The sequence below is a fragment of the Aulonocara sp. 'chitande type north' Nkhata Bay genome, linkage group LG3 (genome assembly GCF_057382095.1).
Source record: "Aulonocara sp. 'chitande type north' Nkhata Bay isolate Kocher_YH1m ecotype deep benthic linkage group LG3, A_spYH_male_GT1.1, whole genome shotgun sequence".
NCBI lineage: Eukaryota > Metazoa > Chordata > Actinopteri > Cichliformes > Cichlidae > Aulonocara > Aulonocara sp. 'chitande type north' Nkhata Bay.
In genome coordinates, this window is record NC_141346.1 from 31517845 (window position 1) to 31535207 (window position 17363).

A 17363-nucleotide genomic window follows, 5' to 3' on the forward strand; every position below is an offset into this window, starting at 1 on the left:
CGTAACATTGCACTCGTATGAACATCAAGAGAAATTTGAAAATGATAATGACTCACATGTTAAATATACATAACAGTTTGTAAGGTATACTTAAATACAGCGGTTCACCTTTCACCTGTTTCGCAGATTTTTTTTTGTGCAATTTTGCAAGCTTTTTATTTTTTATACAACACATTGTGTTCTGCGTTCTAATTGGCTGTAGACCATTGTCAATCAATCTCGTGCCGTGTCTCCCGTACAGTACAGAAAGTGTTAAGCTTGTCAAATTGACCCGCTAACAGTGTGACTCTGAAGTTCAAAGGCAACCGCGGGCACCTTTGGTTTTATTCTGTATATTTTTCTACGAAGGTTTGAACTTTTAGTGTTTAAACAAGAGAGAAAAGTGAGGAAATGTTCATACCTGTCTGAGAAAAGTGTATAAAGTGTGTAGTGAGGGGTTTTACAGACATAAAAAAATCTATAATAATTAAAAAAAAAAACATTTTAGCTACTTTGCGGATTTCACCTATTGCGGATTATTTTTTAGAACATAACTACCGCGATAAAAGAGGGACCACTGTATTACATAAAATAAAGAGCATAAACCTATTAATGAATATACTGTATGTTTTAATTTAACCTCTCTCAATTAAATTACAGTAGGAGGAGCTAAAATGGTTCTTTTGATGTTGAGGGTTGTCGACACCTGGTCTTTGTGAAAGTGATCCTAGTTGAGCTAAAAGAGTTTTTTCTGCCTTTGGCTCTTTATGATGTCATTGAATGGGGATGTCCCCAGTGCGGTCATTGCAGACACAAATCTCTGCCTATGAGTACAGAAACCCACCCACCTGCTGCTTAAACCTGTTTATGAGGGGCAACAAATCAGAAGAAAGTTGTCTGAAAGACTGAGGTGCTAAAATGGCCTGTTTCAACCTGAGAGTGATTGGCAGGGCTGAACAGAGGCCCAGTATAGAAATAAAACAGGATTATTTCTAACTGTGACTCATTCAGAGCTGCTCTAGCAGAGTCCAGAAATGAAAAACTGAAGTCAGCCATGATTTGTTTTTCTCACTCTTTATTGAGACCTTTGAGTTCAAAGCCTACTATACTACTTCTTAGCTAAACTTTGGTGTGGTGGGGAGTTAGCTGACAGCATCGCCACAGTTCAGATTATTTGTATCCAGTCTGGACGCAAAAGATCTCACTCTTTTAATATATCTGTGTTTTTTAACCCGTATTACACTAGAGTCATATAAAATCCTGATAAACACGTACTGTTTGTACTTTACACTGAGATGTAGGCTGCTGTGTTTTAGTGTGCGTGTGTTTGGACTTGTAAGAAGTTTAGTACAGTTTGGGGAAACACCTTGTAAAGAGCTGCTTGAAGGTTGAGACTTTGTTATAGTCTTCGTGTTGGGACTAGTTCAGGTTAATGTTTGGTTGTAATCATTCAGTTTAGGGCAGCAGGCTCAGGACAGCCTGTCTTAGTTAATCTCAGTTCAGTGTGCCGGCTGGTATGCAGCTAAGCCTTTAGTAAGCAGTCGCAGGATAATGTTCAACATGTTGCTGTGTCTGAGCATTTTTCACATCGCTGAGTGATATAGCAGAGAGGCAGGGCATAAAATCACAGGATCCACTGCTTAGTAATGCATTCATTAATTTATGCGTATACCCCTCTTCCTCAAATTTCTCTCACTGTTTTAAGGACACAGTGCACACCATGCTGAGATATGGCAAGCCAAGGCTAGTTTATTTATATAGCACAATTCAACAAGGTGATTCAAAGTGCTTTACAGAGACATTAAAAAACAAAAACAATAAAAAGCATGATTTAAAATTGATTAAAAAATACAACAACAACAAAAAAACAGTAGATAAAATCAGAACAGTAGATAAAATCAGTAGTTAAAATATAAGTTTTGAAATTTAAGCTTAAAAGTGTGGATTTGGTGCTTTATTCAAATGCAGCTGAGAATAGGTGAGTCTTCAACCTGGATTTAAATAAACTGAGTGTTTCAGCTGATCTGAGGCTTTCTGGGAGTTTGTTCCAGATATAAGGAGCATAAAAGCTGAATGCAGCTTCTCCGTGTCTGGTTCTGACTCTGGGAACTGATAAAAAACCGGATCCAGATGACCTGAGGGAAGGTTCATACTGGGTCAGTATGCCAAGTTTTCAGCTAATAGTTTTTGGGAATCGGTGGAATTGGTGCAAAAAATGCTATTTTTATGTCATCTCAAATGTTTTTTTGTGACAGTCTGCTAATAACAAAGGGCCTAAAGATAACATTTAAATTTGGTTCTTTGCTAACTTGTCTGGTATGTGTAAACACAACACTGAATTATCTCTTAAGGTTGGTCCCTTTTATGTCTTTGAATGATTTATAGTTGAGTGTTCAGTGGCTTAACAAACTGAAAATGTCAGGCACAAGTGAAAACGAGTGAAAAACCTTTAGACAACCTGGAGAACCGTTGCTTGAGACCACTACAAGGAAGTCTGGCTCCTCAGAAGCAAATGATAAAGAAATTAGGGGAGGTTCAAGGCTAGCAGTATCTGTGTGCATTTTCAGTTCCAGATCTTGGTCGTCTTAACTAGACTTCTTTTTTAGGCTCCTGAAGATGTTTCACCGCTCATCCAAAAGGCTTCTTCAGTACTAAAAGATGGGTGCAACTCCTAGGGCGATGTCTGAGGTGATAACCTCACTAGAGTTTAAATGTCTGGGGCTTCCCATCAGAAGCCTTTCACACGAGAGGTGAAACTTCTTAAAGAAGCTGCCTTTAACTCGAGCGCTTAGGACTTCCTCGTCTGGTATAACGATGAAAGTGGCGTGAAGCCCAACAAATCTCCAGGTGTTCAACTGTTTTTTAGCTTTGACTCCTCTAATTTTGTTTAGCAGTCGGTATGTAGTAGAGTAGTAATAACAGAAGGCTGTAATTTAAGATTTCGCTCTCTCACTTATTTTTCCTCCTCCCTTCAGGTTAAATCTGGATTTTTATTCTGTTGATGTAGGAGGACTTTTCCTCCGGCTGGTCTGTTAGGCAATGTTTAGCTCTTGTTTCAGACAGTCCACAGTAACAGACGTGTGTTATTGTGTGAAAGGTGGTGAGACGGATGTTTTTCCACCTTTATTGCCAATATATTGCAACACAGAATGAAATTTGAAGGGAGCATTTTTGTTTTCTGTCTGCAGGAATTTGTCTTTGTGCATATGTTACGCCCCACTTAAGAACGAAGTGTCGACTGGAGCGAGGGGTAACACAAAGTGAAAGGGAACACATGAACTACTGGAGAAATAGATGTCAGTATACAAGATTTATTGCCTAAAACTACTACAGTAAAACAAGCACAGGGAAGCTCTTTTCTTCAGGGTCTCCAAGGCCAAAACAATAAACAAAACACCCCACTTTAGCTAGAAATCAAAACCAAGTACTCACTAACCAAAACAAAATACAATGGCTGAGCTCCCTGTCTAACCAAACCAGGAGAAAACAGTTGAAACAAAAATGGCAGAGAACCCCTACCTGCTTCCACAATGACAAACTAATTAACACAATAAGGGTACACCTTTGCTTACAATAAAAGAAAGAAAAACCAAAGTTCACAGAGGGTAAGTTCTCACACACATACACACTAAGGCCCGCTGCCCAAAACTCTACAGCTCACAGCTCTGGCAAACATGGGGAAAATGGCAGGGGGTGTGGCAGTTTAGGATGGCAGACTATATGCCGTGGCTGACGAGCTGGAACACACCTCAGCTGCGGCTCATGAGGCAGACCTGCAACACAAGAAAAGGAGAAAAACAACTCTTCTACAGAGGGAGAGCCACTAGAGGTCAGCGACCGTAACAGCATATCAACATTGAATGCGCAGCATTCTTTGTCTCATCTGGACAAACAGACCCCCTCAGGTCAAAACAACTGAGATATCAGATGTTTATCACAGCACAGACTAGTGATGGGATTTCCGGCTCTTTTTAGAGAACCGGCTCTTTCGGCTCGGCTCACTAAAAAGAGCCGGCTCTTTTACGTGCTTCTGAGTTTTTACGCGAGTCTGAGTTTTTAAATGTTTTGGAGTTTTTACGTGTTTTGAAGTTTGTACGTGCTTTGTCTCTAGGGGCCACCGTAAATATACTTTTATTTATTCACTCCACATAAAATGTAATAAATGAATCATATAATACCAAAACCAACTATTCACATTTCAACTTTTAACTATTTAAATTTTCAGCTTTTTCCTTTTAAACAATTTTTTTTCCTTTTTCTCCTTTTTAATGTGGCTTAATGCCAACAGGTAGCTGTACAGCTGTGACACTTATGCCTTTTCACTGTCTGCTCTCATTACAAGCCATTTAAAGGGGGTTGGGGTGTATTTAGGAGAAACACGGGCAGGATAGGAACCTGCTGTGACCTGCCTGCACATTTGCTTAAAATCATATCACTCAAGTCTGAAAAGCAAGCGAGAGCATGTTCAGCCAGGTTAGGGGATCTGAACCAAACCGCTGCTAAGCACCACTCTCAGCGCTCACAGTTTAAACGTAACTCGCACACAAACGCCACTAAATCGCAGGCAGCGTGTCTGAATTAGAGCACAGGGTCAAATTTAGCTCATTAAAGGAGCATTTTCTGTTATTATTTGTAGTGTTTATGTGGGGAAATCGTACTGCAGTGGCACATAATCAGTTTGAGTGATACTACAACAAAAAGTGTTACAACTGCCTCACAGTGCACAGCGGGGCATGCCTGTAAGACCAATAAAATCCTTTAAAATGCCAAAAATGGGCCGTTCAGAAAATATGGTAAACCAAATAAACCTAGATGTGCACAAAAACAGGCCTTAAAGAGCAGAAGCATGAAGCAGGTGAATGAGTGCAAAAGGCTCAGCTGCTAATCCCTAATCTTTGCATCATAAACTCTTATCATCTGAAATCCAAAAGGAAAAAAAAGTTTTACAGTATCGTGAACAGAGCACAGCTGTTTGTGTCCCTTCCCTCTGTTTCACATTCTCGCAGATATTAGAACAGACGGTATGATCTTGTTTTGTCTGCAGCAGGAGTTACAGGTTAAATATGAAGCTCTCGCTGTGGCACACAGGAACAGTTTAGCAGTGGTAAACTGACTCCATTTATGTGAGTGTGGAGGAACACTTTCATGCTTTCGTGTAAAATTTGGCTTAGCTTTGAGGTAAATTATAGCTTCTTGTGATTCATTTGGATGAGTGTTTCTGTTAGATTCCTTAATAGCGGAAAAGGAACCAGATATTTGTTAGGTAAAGGTTTTGGGTAGGTCACATTTACTCTTCAGTGCTCTGAACTCTCTTTAGCAGCTTTCTTGTAATTTCTTTTCTAGTTCTCCAGACCTCTTGATGACATCCAGAGCTCTTTGGATGTTAACTGTCTTTGGATAATCTCACATTGCTTCAGTAATGTTGAGGCCTGCGCTCTGGGGAGGCCAATCCATGCCTGGTAGTGTTTCGTTCAGGGTTTTTCAATCCATGTATGCTTTAACTGCACTGGCAGTGTGTTTGGAGTCACCATGATTTACAGATATCTGTAGACACTCCCAGTTGTTCCTCTCTCGTCATCTTTCTTAGACATACTGATGATGATTTAAACCAAATAATTGGATTCATCACTCTATAAAACCTGTTGCCAATGTTTTCCAGTCCAGTCGTCGTGTAATTCCTCCATCCTCAGCGTTTCTCCTCGTTTCCCTTTACTAGGAATGGCTCGAGACTTTTGCACAACACTGTACATTTCCTGCAAATTTTGGTCCAAGTGATAGCTGCACTCGTCCAAGGAGGAACGTGACCCATTTTGTTGTACATGCTCCTTGAGGCCGCACATATTTGCAATTTTTGACTTATAGACTAACAGCTTGGAGCCCGCAGCACACAGTTTTGTTTGTTTATAATCAGCCATGCTTGATTTTATTCAAATGTGAAGTGAAATCACAACCTTCCCTCCCTCTGCCAGTTTTCAGTAATCTTACTTAACACTTTATTTCCATCAGACTGTCTCCTGCCATTCCTCCACCCTCTCTTACCTGCCTGCTCTCAGTCTATCCCCGGGCTACACATATCCAGGTATTCAGCTGGCAAGCCGCCGCGCCCCTCTCTAATTTCTCGTTGCCCCTAACTACATCACAACGTGCCAAGTGTTGATGTATGTAGAGCGAGGAGTCGGACATGTCTGAACCTGTTGTATAAAAGGGCCAGTCCCAGCCAGGCCTGGTTGCACTATGGCAGGTTGTCTCCAAGAGGAGAGACTGCAAATCTTTCTGCTTACATGAGGTAATTGAAAGAATTTGATGGCGTAAGTACTGAGAAAAGCTACCAGTTTATTCGTAATGGTGCATATTCCTTTGCCATGTAGATGTGCACCAGTTTTGATAAATATGTAGCGGTAATAAGAGCTTAAAATTCAACTGTTAAATGATCTGTGCTTATATGAGCACACAAATCCATGAAGATGGACAGATAGCATTAGGTACCTTTCATGATTTCTCATTATTTACAACATTTTGTTAGTTATTTGTAACATTTCACACTCCACACTTGTATACTGCATTAAATAGTAATGATGCTTCAGGTATTATGTTAAAACATTTGATGCACTACAGGCAGAACTACATGGCCCACAGTTGGCAATCCACTGTGGGGTACCCACATTCCAAATGGGCAACATTGTTATAGGCTCCACATGGCTTGGCCTGCCTGGGTCTCACATTGGTTTTCAATCTTGATATGCCAATTATTGCTGGAGGACTTATGTTAAACGCAAATGCACTTTGAAGCATTAGCATATTTAGTTAAAGGCTCAGACACCACACAGTTTCTGGCTCATTTTGGCTGTGGGTCTAAACCTAAAGTACTCCCAAACACTTTGTACGCTTCTTTCAGTCGCCATGTTTCACAGCTCGCTGAGCTCACCAGTAGATACTGCCCTCTGCTGACACTTAACTACAATACATGACCTCAATATAGCATCTCCTCTTTGAAATTAGTACCAGTGGTGTCCATTATACTCACTCCAATCAACTCACTTCAAACTATGCTCAGTTTGGATTTCAGTTGGACTCATGAATAGTATCAAAAAAGACTGTCAGTGTCTTTTTGACTCAGTCGTTTTTCATTCTTGTCACTACCTGCTGTACATTCAGCATTTCTGCTTATGTGCACTGAGATTTTCCTGATATCAGAGGCCAAAGCAGACATGATTTCAGGACGTCTATGAGAATACGCTCACGTCCTTCTCAGCAGAGTCTGTCTGATTGATACATTAAAAAAAAACTCCCCTTGTGTGAAAAACCCACTGTGAAGGATAAGGAAATTTTAGTCCGTTTGCTGCAAAACAAAAAACTATTATTAAGTATTACCCGCCTCGCTGGAACGTCTATGATGAACATGCCTAAAACACCTCCTCCATCTGTTTAATCACTGCAGCACCACAACAGTCTTTTTGTTTTGGTTCAGTACAAGTTAAAGACAAAAACCCCATTGCTAGATGAAAGCATGGAGCAGAGGGTGACGTGTGTTTTTACAGATGTAAAGGATAAAGGGTTGTTTCTATGTGTGATCCCAGCAGGCTTCAGTTCTGTAGAAACTACTTTAATTAATGCGTCTCTCAAATGATGCGCAACAGATGTTTAGGGTTACTTAGCAGAGCTTGATACGTTGATCCAATGTTGGTTTATCAGTTCCAAATGTTTGTAGCATGTACTGTGCCAAAAGCACTGAAACAGACTAGCACAGGTTGTCCAGCAGAGGGCGCTAAAGATTCTTTCTTTTCTTCTTATTTTATTTAATTTATTTTTTTTAACAGTAAATCTATTTAGAAATATCTTTTAAGATTTAAAATATCTTTTAAGTCACACATTTTTTTGGGACATAAACTTTATGTCCAAATTTTAACTCTATTTATTTATTAAAACATAGTCTATGGGAAAAGGAAAGCATGTTGATATTGTTGTTTGATTTTCTTTCTCTTCTTTTTCATATTGTTCTTTCGGCTGCTTCCTTTAGGGCTCCCCTCAGCACCTCATCCTCTTCTATTCCCAGCAATGCTCTACATGTCCTACATCACTACAACTATTTGCTGTGTATTTGTCTCCTGAGTTCACTGTTGTTCTCATGTTGGATCCTATTCTGAAAATAAAAGGTTCTACTCAAGGTTCCTTTAAATATATACAATTTGTTCATTGGCTTAATACATTTTAATGTGTTTGTAATGAAACATCACACATGCAGGTAAGATTTAACATCCTCTTGTACTGGATATCCTTTGTAATGTTTAAAGTTTTATTGTTGGATTCAAATGAGGAAAAAACAGATTTCTGACTTGCTCAGCTGCAGAGTGATCAGTTGGAAAACCCGTTTTTATTTGAAACAGGATTTTAGGTGAGGTAATAAGAAAGTATTTGTATCTAAATGTAACACACAGTAAAAGGGTCATACAGTGTGGGTAGGGCTGGACGGATGGTGGTCAGCAGCCCTGAAGGAGCTCTCAGCAGGAGGTCACAGGGGTCAACACTAGTTAGGCCAAATGAAAAGAGAAGAAAGGAACCAAAGTTGTGTTGAGGGGTGGAAAAAGGAGGAATTCCCAGGAATATCAATGGAATTCCAGGACTGGCACTGTGGCACGATGGCGTGTAATGTGTGCGCGAATGAGTTTGACACGCTGCGTTCATCGGTCGGGGAGGTCTTCCTCCTCCTGAGAGCCACTGAGTCAAAGCACACACGTCTGGATTTTTTGTCAAATCCAAAATATTTAGTTTGGTCGTCGCATTTAGGGCATCTTGAAGTAGTCAAAGTCCAACCGTGATGAAAGGGATCAGCGGTTTGGAGCCTGGACTGCCATTCACCGTAAACACACACACACACACATGGACTGGGACAGATGTATGCTCAGACACGAAACAGCACCTTCACAATATCGCGGTACCGTTTCATGTTAGATGGTCTGTCCAGTCTCCGTAACAGGATGTGGCTATTTTTTCCGTATTTGGACTATCAGGAAACTATAAAGCCACAGATTTGCTCACATGTGGCAAAAACCTTTAATGTTTGTGGTCATTTATTTACTGCTTATTTGAAATGAACACACGGAAGCATCCACCGTCTTACTCTCGCTCTATAATCCACTGACCATCAAAGGTGGGCGATGTATCAAAATCTTTCAAATGAGCAGAGGTTTCTAGCACAACTTCAGCTACTTCAAAAGGTGCACAGAAAAGAGGGGAAAGATGTTAAGGCTTCTGCAACACTAATGATGTATTCATGCGTCTCCAACAACCATTGAGTGAGACACTTAAATGATCAGATGACGACATCTTGTAGGATCATTTATCAGGGCCGCTCCAATTTTTCATTGATTGACTTCACTCTTGTTGTGCTTCTGCCTGCACATGTGGTTTCTTACCACGAGTCTCATTCATCCATTCACACAAGCACTTTTAACCTAACTTTCACACACTTGTATAGGGTGCAGCATCTCGCTCCACATGCAGAATGTTAGAACAAGGGCTCAAAACACCTTCTGACTGGTAGTTGACCTGCTTTAGCTCCTGAACGACAGAAGCCTGTAAATGACACCGATACTTGGATGTCATTTATTGTTTTCACAGGCATAAATAAGCTGGTCTTTCTTTACTGCCATTTCAGTGACACATCAATACATGGATGGCATGGATCTTATCTGGGAGGAAGAAGCTGCAGCAACCAGGAGATGAGATTTTCTGACGGACCCCCTTTTTACCCCCTATACCAGCTCTGATATGGTGATTGCGTCTGAGTTGCGATGCCAGTCATTCGAGAGTCGACTGCACCGAGTCCAGTTCACCTCAAGTGCAAACATGAATTGTTAATGGCTATCATGTCAGTCAAAAATCAGCTCAGCTCAGCTCTCTTAAAAAGAAAAGAGGTACCATCTTGTGTCGCTTTGCTGCAGTTGCGTTATTCAAGCTAACTTTTTACAAAGTTCAATTTTCAAGAAGCAAGATAATCAAAAATAATCGGACAGTAAGTTGCTCTTGATGGTTGGTTTAGCTCGGATGGCGACGATTGAACCAGATTAGACACCCACGTCTTTCCAGCGGACCGGAGCGAACACGCTTTGTGCCGTGATCGGTGTAAGAAAACAGCCGTCATTTAACGATGTTCAAAACGAGGACTTGCTCTCTTTCTGTCTGTGCAGCTGTGTGTGCTGTCTATGAGTGTTTGTGTCTGTTTGTCTGCTACATTAACGCATATGTGTGTGCTCATGGCAGGGCAGCGTCTATACGTGTCTAATCGTCACTCTTTTATGAGTGTCGGGGGGAATTCCAGTCTCGCCAGTCTAATCCTCGGGTACATGCCTTCCTTCCTCCTCCTCCTCTTTCTCCTTGTCAACTCACCCAATCTCACCTGGATCGTGTGTCCATCACTTTGTACACACCTGTGAATGTACTTTTAGAATCGTTGTGTTGTTTATCTTGAAAGGTGCTGAATAAATACGTTTGACCTACTTTAACTCACTTTTTTACTTTTTGGGAACTTTATGTGCATTTATGTGCAGATTCACATGAAAATAGGCAAATTTAAGCATTAAAGTAGCACACATAGTGCTCCAAAAGAGTAGAGCACAATTTGTTTCATTTATACTGAATTTATGAATACGTAACACAGTTAAAATATGTGTCGTAAATACTGTTCATAGACCTTTATGTCTCCTTTTAGGAAGAGCTACATTAACTGCAGTCTGGTGCTGTTTCCTGGTAGTCCTGCTTCTCAGTGTCGGAGCTGCACCGCTGCAGTTTTCTGGTCCTATACAGACCTCCAGTGGAGATCACTAGTAGCTTTAGCTCTGCTCAGGTCTGGTTGCTTGGTTGGCGTGAGGGGAAAAATTAAGCTGGGTTAAAAGAGAGTTAAAAGAAAGAAAGACTAGAGCAAATATCTGCAGTTCACTGACCTTTCTAAGTGGATTACACGCCCCCTCAGTGCTGTGGGGGCAAAGAGAGAGGGAGTGAACAGCATGTAAAGGGAGAAGGATCTTTTAACGCTGCGTTTTTTTAAGCCACCTGGTTTCTTCTTAGTTCACCCTTTGTTTTTAGCCACATTTGCTGTAAAGTAAACACCTTTATAAGTGGCATCCTCTGTGTGATAAAGTGAAGATTTCTGGCAGCAGAGTGGCAGACGGTGTTCGGACACACCTGTTACTTGAAATCAAACATCATGATCGTGGATGTAGAAGAAGATCTCGGCCACCTTTACAGCTTTTACACTGAGAAAGGCAAATTTCCTTTTCCGGATTAACATTTCAGTTAAATTTGAAATCTGAACATTTTCTGAAGAACATTGAACACTTTATGTGCCAAACTCTGATGAACCCACCAGACTTATTTAAAGCACTTCTTTTCTTTGTCTTTTCTCTGATTCATTTTGATCTTGTCACTGGATACTTTTTGGATCAAATGAGCGATAAATAAATATCAGAAATAAATATCAGAGCTTTTTATTAATTAGTTTTACATTGTTTTTAGTTAAATACTGAATCATAAATGGTAGATGATCATTTCAAAAGTAATTATGAAATTTAAAATGAAAGCATTTTTATTTTTGTAAATGCTCCTGACCCACCTGCTGTACTTTTACAGCCCTGCTGGGGGAAGTGGCCCACTCTTTTAGGGATCACTGCACAAGTGATTGCCAGGCTTGTTTTTATTATTTGCAAATATACATATATATGCAGCCTTGCAGCCTAGCTGGACAGTTTTGTAAATGGTTTTTTTGTATAATGGTGGTCTATGAGAAGAAAAATATTTTTGGTGGCAGGCAATTTCTGTCCATTCGTTGCACACTAGAAGCAACCATTGGGAAAGACAGCAACAAGGCTGAGTAGTGGAAGTATACCCAGATATCTTGATACATGGTTAATTATGTAGTGTGCTCAGTGTGCTTTATATTGTAATGTAAAGACCCTAAAATATAAGAAAGAAGCCTCAACAATCATATGACCCCGTAGAAGCAAGCACTTGGTGACAGTGGGAAAGAAAAACTCCCTTTTATCAGGAAGAAACCTCCAGCAGAACCAGGGAGGGGCGGCCATCAGCCATGACTGTCTGAGGGTGATGGGAGGAAGGCAAGACAAAAGACATGCTGTGGAACAGAGACAGAGATTAATCATTAATAATTAATTGCAAATTCAGTCTGCACATGAGAAAAGGCTTTATTAGGCAGGACATACAGGTCAAATAACATTTAGTTTGAAAGTTCACTTATAGTCCACTTATACTAGTACTATAAGAACAAACCAAGTCCAAATCAGCTCTGTTGCTGGTTTAAGTGGACATCTCCAGGTTATTCGAGAGTAGCTGAGTGTTTCAGTTATTTTAAGAGCAAGCAAGCTCGGTCATGCTTTTTTGGTTAAATGAGAGTGGAGAAAAGAGGGATGAGTGTGGAGAAAAACAGATGGATGCAGAGAAGGATGGAGCCTGAGCTGCAGGCATGGGCGTGGGAGAACAGACGGCATTGAGCTGAAGCAGACCAGAGGCTAATTTGGAGATTCAAGGCTTGTAAAAACACCCCCACGTACACAGAGACACACACAGATGTATTTAGGCATGTGTGTGTGTGTCTACTGGTGATCCCTCTGTGATCCCAGACAGCACTTTGCACCAGTTGTGAGATAAAATCATGCAAATGCCTTGCTTTGGCCTTCATGCAGCTCAGGATAGTAGGACTGTCTTGATTTTTATATAACCAAGGGCATATTATCTATACACACACACACACACACACACACACACACACACACTGGAAAGCGGCAAATGTAATGTAAACATGTATGCACTGTTTTAAATGTGTACACAGAAATGCAAACGGTAAACTGTGTGAGGTTTAATGTGCCAAAGATTAATTGTGAAATTCAATTTTATAGCCTTGATTTTTGACCCCAGGCCCTTTCACTTTGTGGAAGTGAAAAAGGTCGAGTTAAAAAAGGGGGGAAAGGGTCAGTAACAGACTTGTTTTTTAGTCTTAACAAAAATAAATCAAAGAGTTGTTCAAAAAAAGAAAAATCAAACCTGTTTAGTTTTTATTGGAGTCTATGAGGAGTCACTCGCATATGGAGTGGATATTAGAGGAGCTGCAGTTCCACGTTGGCTTAATTGTGGGTACTTGATCTTAGAATATTGTATTTCCAGTTGTATTTGATTGCACATATTGGCAGATGCTTTTCTGATCATCATGGCCCACGATACTCTTTGGAAGACCGTGCAATCGCACTGCAGCCAGATCGATATATTGGCAGGGCCGATATTATCGCCCAGCATTAGTTATTTGTCAACCTTTTGGTATCTGAATTTGTAATGGCCAGTAAATGATAATTAAACAAGCTACCAAGTATAATATGGGTTGCATAGCATTCTGTGACTTCCCTGTTGGCAACACATTAGCTGATCCTTATCAGTTTAAAGTAAAAAATGTTACAAATATCACAACCTCATATTGCCTGTTTTTCTTAAGCCAACAATCTAAATCACAGGAATGAAATCAGTTTACAATGACACAAAATCTGCATTATTAAACAGCTAACATGAGTCAAAATGTCAGTGCATTTTTAAGACATTACTTCAGTTCCTTGCAAAGACTAAAACCTACAGGGAAGAAATTCAAATAAGAAGGTTTAAATTAAGAACAATAAGACAATTTTGCATGTTTACTGCCTTTTATTCCAGAATCTTTCCGATTTCTTAGACTTAATGATAAACTGATGAACCAGGAAATGCACTCAGAGTTTGCTGCGTCCCCTCCGTGTCAGTAAAACGAGAACACCGTGAAAAGCGTCAGCTCAAAGACGGACACGAAAACGTTTTTGCAGACACAGAAGAATGTCCGCCCGTCTGTCCTCTCTCGTGCGCTCTCTGCCTCTCCATCTTTCTCACAGCCTGGCTGCCTGGCATGCGTGCAATTGATGCCCGTCTGGCATTCACTGTGTCAACAGGCATGGGAAAAGTTAATCAGGAGCTTGGCACTCCCACTCCACCCATCCACCCATGCATACATCCCTCCCTCCTAGTTTTTCTTAACTCTCTCAGTCTTTAGTCCTTCACAAAAAGTGAATCCAAAGTCTAACGGATGGGAAGAAGTGAAGTATTTTGGAAGATAAACGTGCTCTCTGTGAGATAAAAGCTTTATTTGATTTGAGTTTAGAGTACTGTTTGGCCTCGCCGACCTTGCAGCTGCGATCTCATCAGCAAACAAACCTGCAGGTGAATCCGCTGACCTTGCTGTTCCTCTGTGGGAAGACATGTGCTGTAATGTGCAAAGTGTAATTATGCAGCGCCCTCCGGTGGCATGCTGAAGCACTTGCTGAAGTTTACTAAATTTACTGTTTGGTTTTACAATTCTGGAAAGGAGTTTGACTGATTTTACATGGCTGAGGCTGCAGATTTGGCAGGAAATTAGGACAAAAAGGAGACGTGGCAGACACATTTTCAGAACCCAGAAAGCTGCTTTCTAGCTTTTACCTGCTTCCTCCACACGTTTGATTTGGTGGACTCTTACACTGGATGCCCTTCCTGATGCAACCTCCAAAGTATTTGTGTCTGTTCCTGGGAATCTTTCGCTTGTTATGGAATTGGAAAAAGTGACTTTAGAGCCTCTATTTTCAGAACACTGGAATGTAATTGCTAGTTTTATTCATCGTTGGAAATGTCGCTGATTTTTTTTTGGTTAAGTAAAAGTCCAAAGACGCTCATTTGTCTTTCTCTTGTTTTGTTTTTTTAAACAGGCTTGCCATGGATGTGCAGGATCCAAATGTGACTGCAGTGGAGTGAAAGGAGAAAAGGTAAACACAGTGTCACACAATCACACGTGGGGTGTTACTAGTAACCACCGTGTTGAGAATGTGAGGACACCACCAGTGTTGGTCAAGTTACTTGAAAAAAGTAATCAGTAACTAATTACTGATTACTTCCCCCAAAAAGTAATCCCGTTACTTTACTGATTACTTATTTTCAAAAGTAATTAATTACTTAGTTACTTAGTTACTTTTTAAAAACACGATTTACAACCTGAGTAGGTGATAAAGTGATAGATCTTTCAGCCCAATTCGACTTTTTCTGCATAATCCATCATACAAAATGTAATCAAATGGAAAAGTCTCTTTTTTAACTTGTTTTATCAGTTTTAATCTTTTAACTTTATGCATCAAGCAAAAATGTAATTATATGCAACATTCTCTGACTGGAAGTAATTTGTTTAACATTTAAACCTATTTTCTGCACATTCCAGCACATGAAATAAAATATTTTTTGTGTTTACACTCAGTCTTTCAAATAGATGCAAGTAAAACACAGCAGAACATAAATAAAGTCAAAGACTCAGCGGTCCTGTTGCTCTATTTTCACCTGTAAAGCAGGAGTACGGCAGGCGCAGGTTCACCCTGGTGCAGGTGTGCCGCGGTCAGTGGAAGAATCCGCGAGTTTCTCTGTGAGTTTCCCATTACGTGGTAGCCACTCGGTGCTTGCTCGGAAGTTTAGGATTTTTTTTCGCTGTAAAAAGAAGTTTTCTTCCCACACACGATGGACGCTAATGTTTTTGTCACTTTTATGGAATCAAACTCAAAGTAAGGTCAGTACTTCCACGCTTTAAACGCTGCACGCTCATACTCTCTCCCGCACTCGATATATGATCCATTGTTGATCTGCACACAGCTGTTGTCACTAACGGCGCACTCGCTTATCGTGAGACATTCTCGCAAAAAACGCAGTAACGCAGCGTTACTACGGGAAAGTAACGGTAATCTAATTACCGTTTTTGCAATAGTAATCCCTTACTTTACTCGTTACTTGAAAAAAGTAATCAGATTACAGTAATGCGTTACAAGTAACACGTTACTGCCCATCTCTGGACACCACAGCCAGTGGGTGTACCCTGAATACTCCCGTCCAATTAATGAACATATTCACTTTGACCTGAAACTTGCGACTGAGGGCACAGAGTTAGGGAGCAAAGGCCCGATTTCTCATAGATTTCTTACACGTAATTAAAAGCAACACATATTTAAAAAAAACACGCACACAGGGAACAGTTTTTCTTGGGATGACTAATGAAATCTTCTTCTTTTTGTTATTACTCTATAACCAGACAAGTGCCGGTCTTACAGTGAAGTCTGCATTTAAGTTGAGTCAGACTTATCACAGGCTGAAACACTGTTGCCAAAATAACGGACACGGGTCTTTAAATAATAAATAATGTCACAGAATCATAACACACAGAGATGTAGTAAAGTAGCAGAAATATGAATTGTGATTTTTTTGAATTTTGTTTCTGTGGATCTTACATTTTGCTGTTGAAGCTCACACATATTTTAAAAGGCAGCCTGGCTCTATTTCCGGCTTTCACCGTGTTTTGTTGCCTGTGATTGTACGAGCTGGATGACGGGAGGAGCTGATGTTTGACAAGATACCAAGACGGGCAAAGTTTTCACCTCATTTACGCAGAAACACCTCGGCTGTTGGAGAACACACTCACACGTTTAATTCAACTCAGTTCAGTTTTATTCACATAGAGCCAAATTACAACAACTGTCACCTCAAAGTGCAAAGACTCCTCAGTAATCAAGAGAAAGCATTCAAGAACTCAAGACAGCAGATTTCATGTTGTGAAATATGTTTTCAATCTTTCTCAGTACATTTTAATCTCCTCTCATTTCTATGAATAATAGTCCAATACTGCAGATTTTGGTATGGATCCAAAACCAAGTAAACACAGGCTTGTATTGCAGATTCTAATACAGATACTTTTAACGCATAAAGGAAGCTTATGTAGAGGGGAGAGCAGTGTCATGATTTATTAGATGAATAATCATTCATTTAACTAAATCAAACACATTTTAATGACCACTACATCACTGGGTCCATAATAATTAGTTAATACAACAAAACACACCTTTCAGATTTTGATGCATTTTGTGGTTTTTGGAGACGTGTAATGTAAATATGCATCTCTCTAAACCATCTGTTGTTTAATGTGCTACAGGTAGGGCTGCACGATTTTGCATAAAATGAGAATCACAATTTTTTTTGCTTAATATTGAGATCACGATTCTCTTTTCCAGTATAAATATTTATTGCACTTATTAACTGCACATCAACTTCGTAACAGTTGAGACTGAACATAAAAACAATAAATAAACATAAAAACAACAAATGTCTCACGTTTTGTCGTTGCTGCAAAATGTTGTACTGCTTGAAATTCCGTCTCCACCGTTGCTCGACACTGCGTGTATAGAGCAGGTAGTGCAACAATAGAAAAATAGTTGCGGGACGGCACTGTGTAGCGTTTGTCTAGGGTGTTGATCATTTTCCTAAATCCCTCGTTTTGCACAGGGTTGATGGGAGCCATATCT

At 40.1% G+C, this 17363-nt stretch overlaps 1 protein-coding gene across 1 annotated transcript in view; it reads left to right on the forward strand.

Annotated features, from left to right (window-relative positions):
* col4a5 (collagen, type IV, alpha 5 (Alport syndrome)) overlaps window positions 1-17363 on the forward strand; it is a 66527-nt gene that overhangs the window by 15442 nt on the left and 33722 nt on the right. Inside the window, exon 2 of the mRNA XM_086276466.1 lies at window positions 14742-14798. Within this exon, the coding sequence (XP_086132592.1) occupies window positions 14742-14798 (57 nt within the window). The remainder of the gene's footprint in view (window positions 1-14741; window positions 14799-17363) is intronic.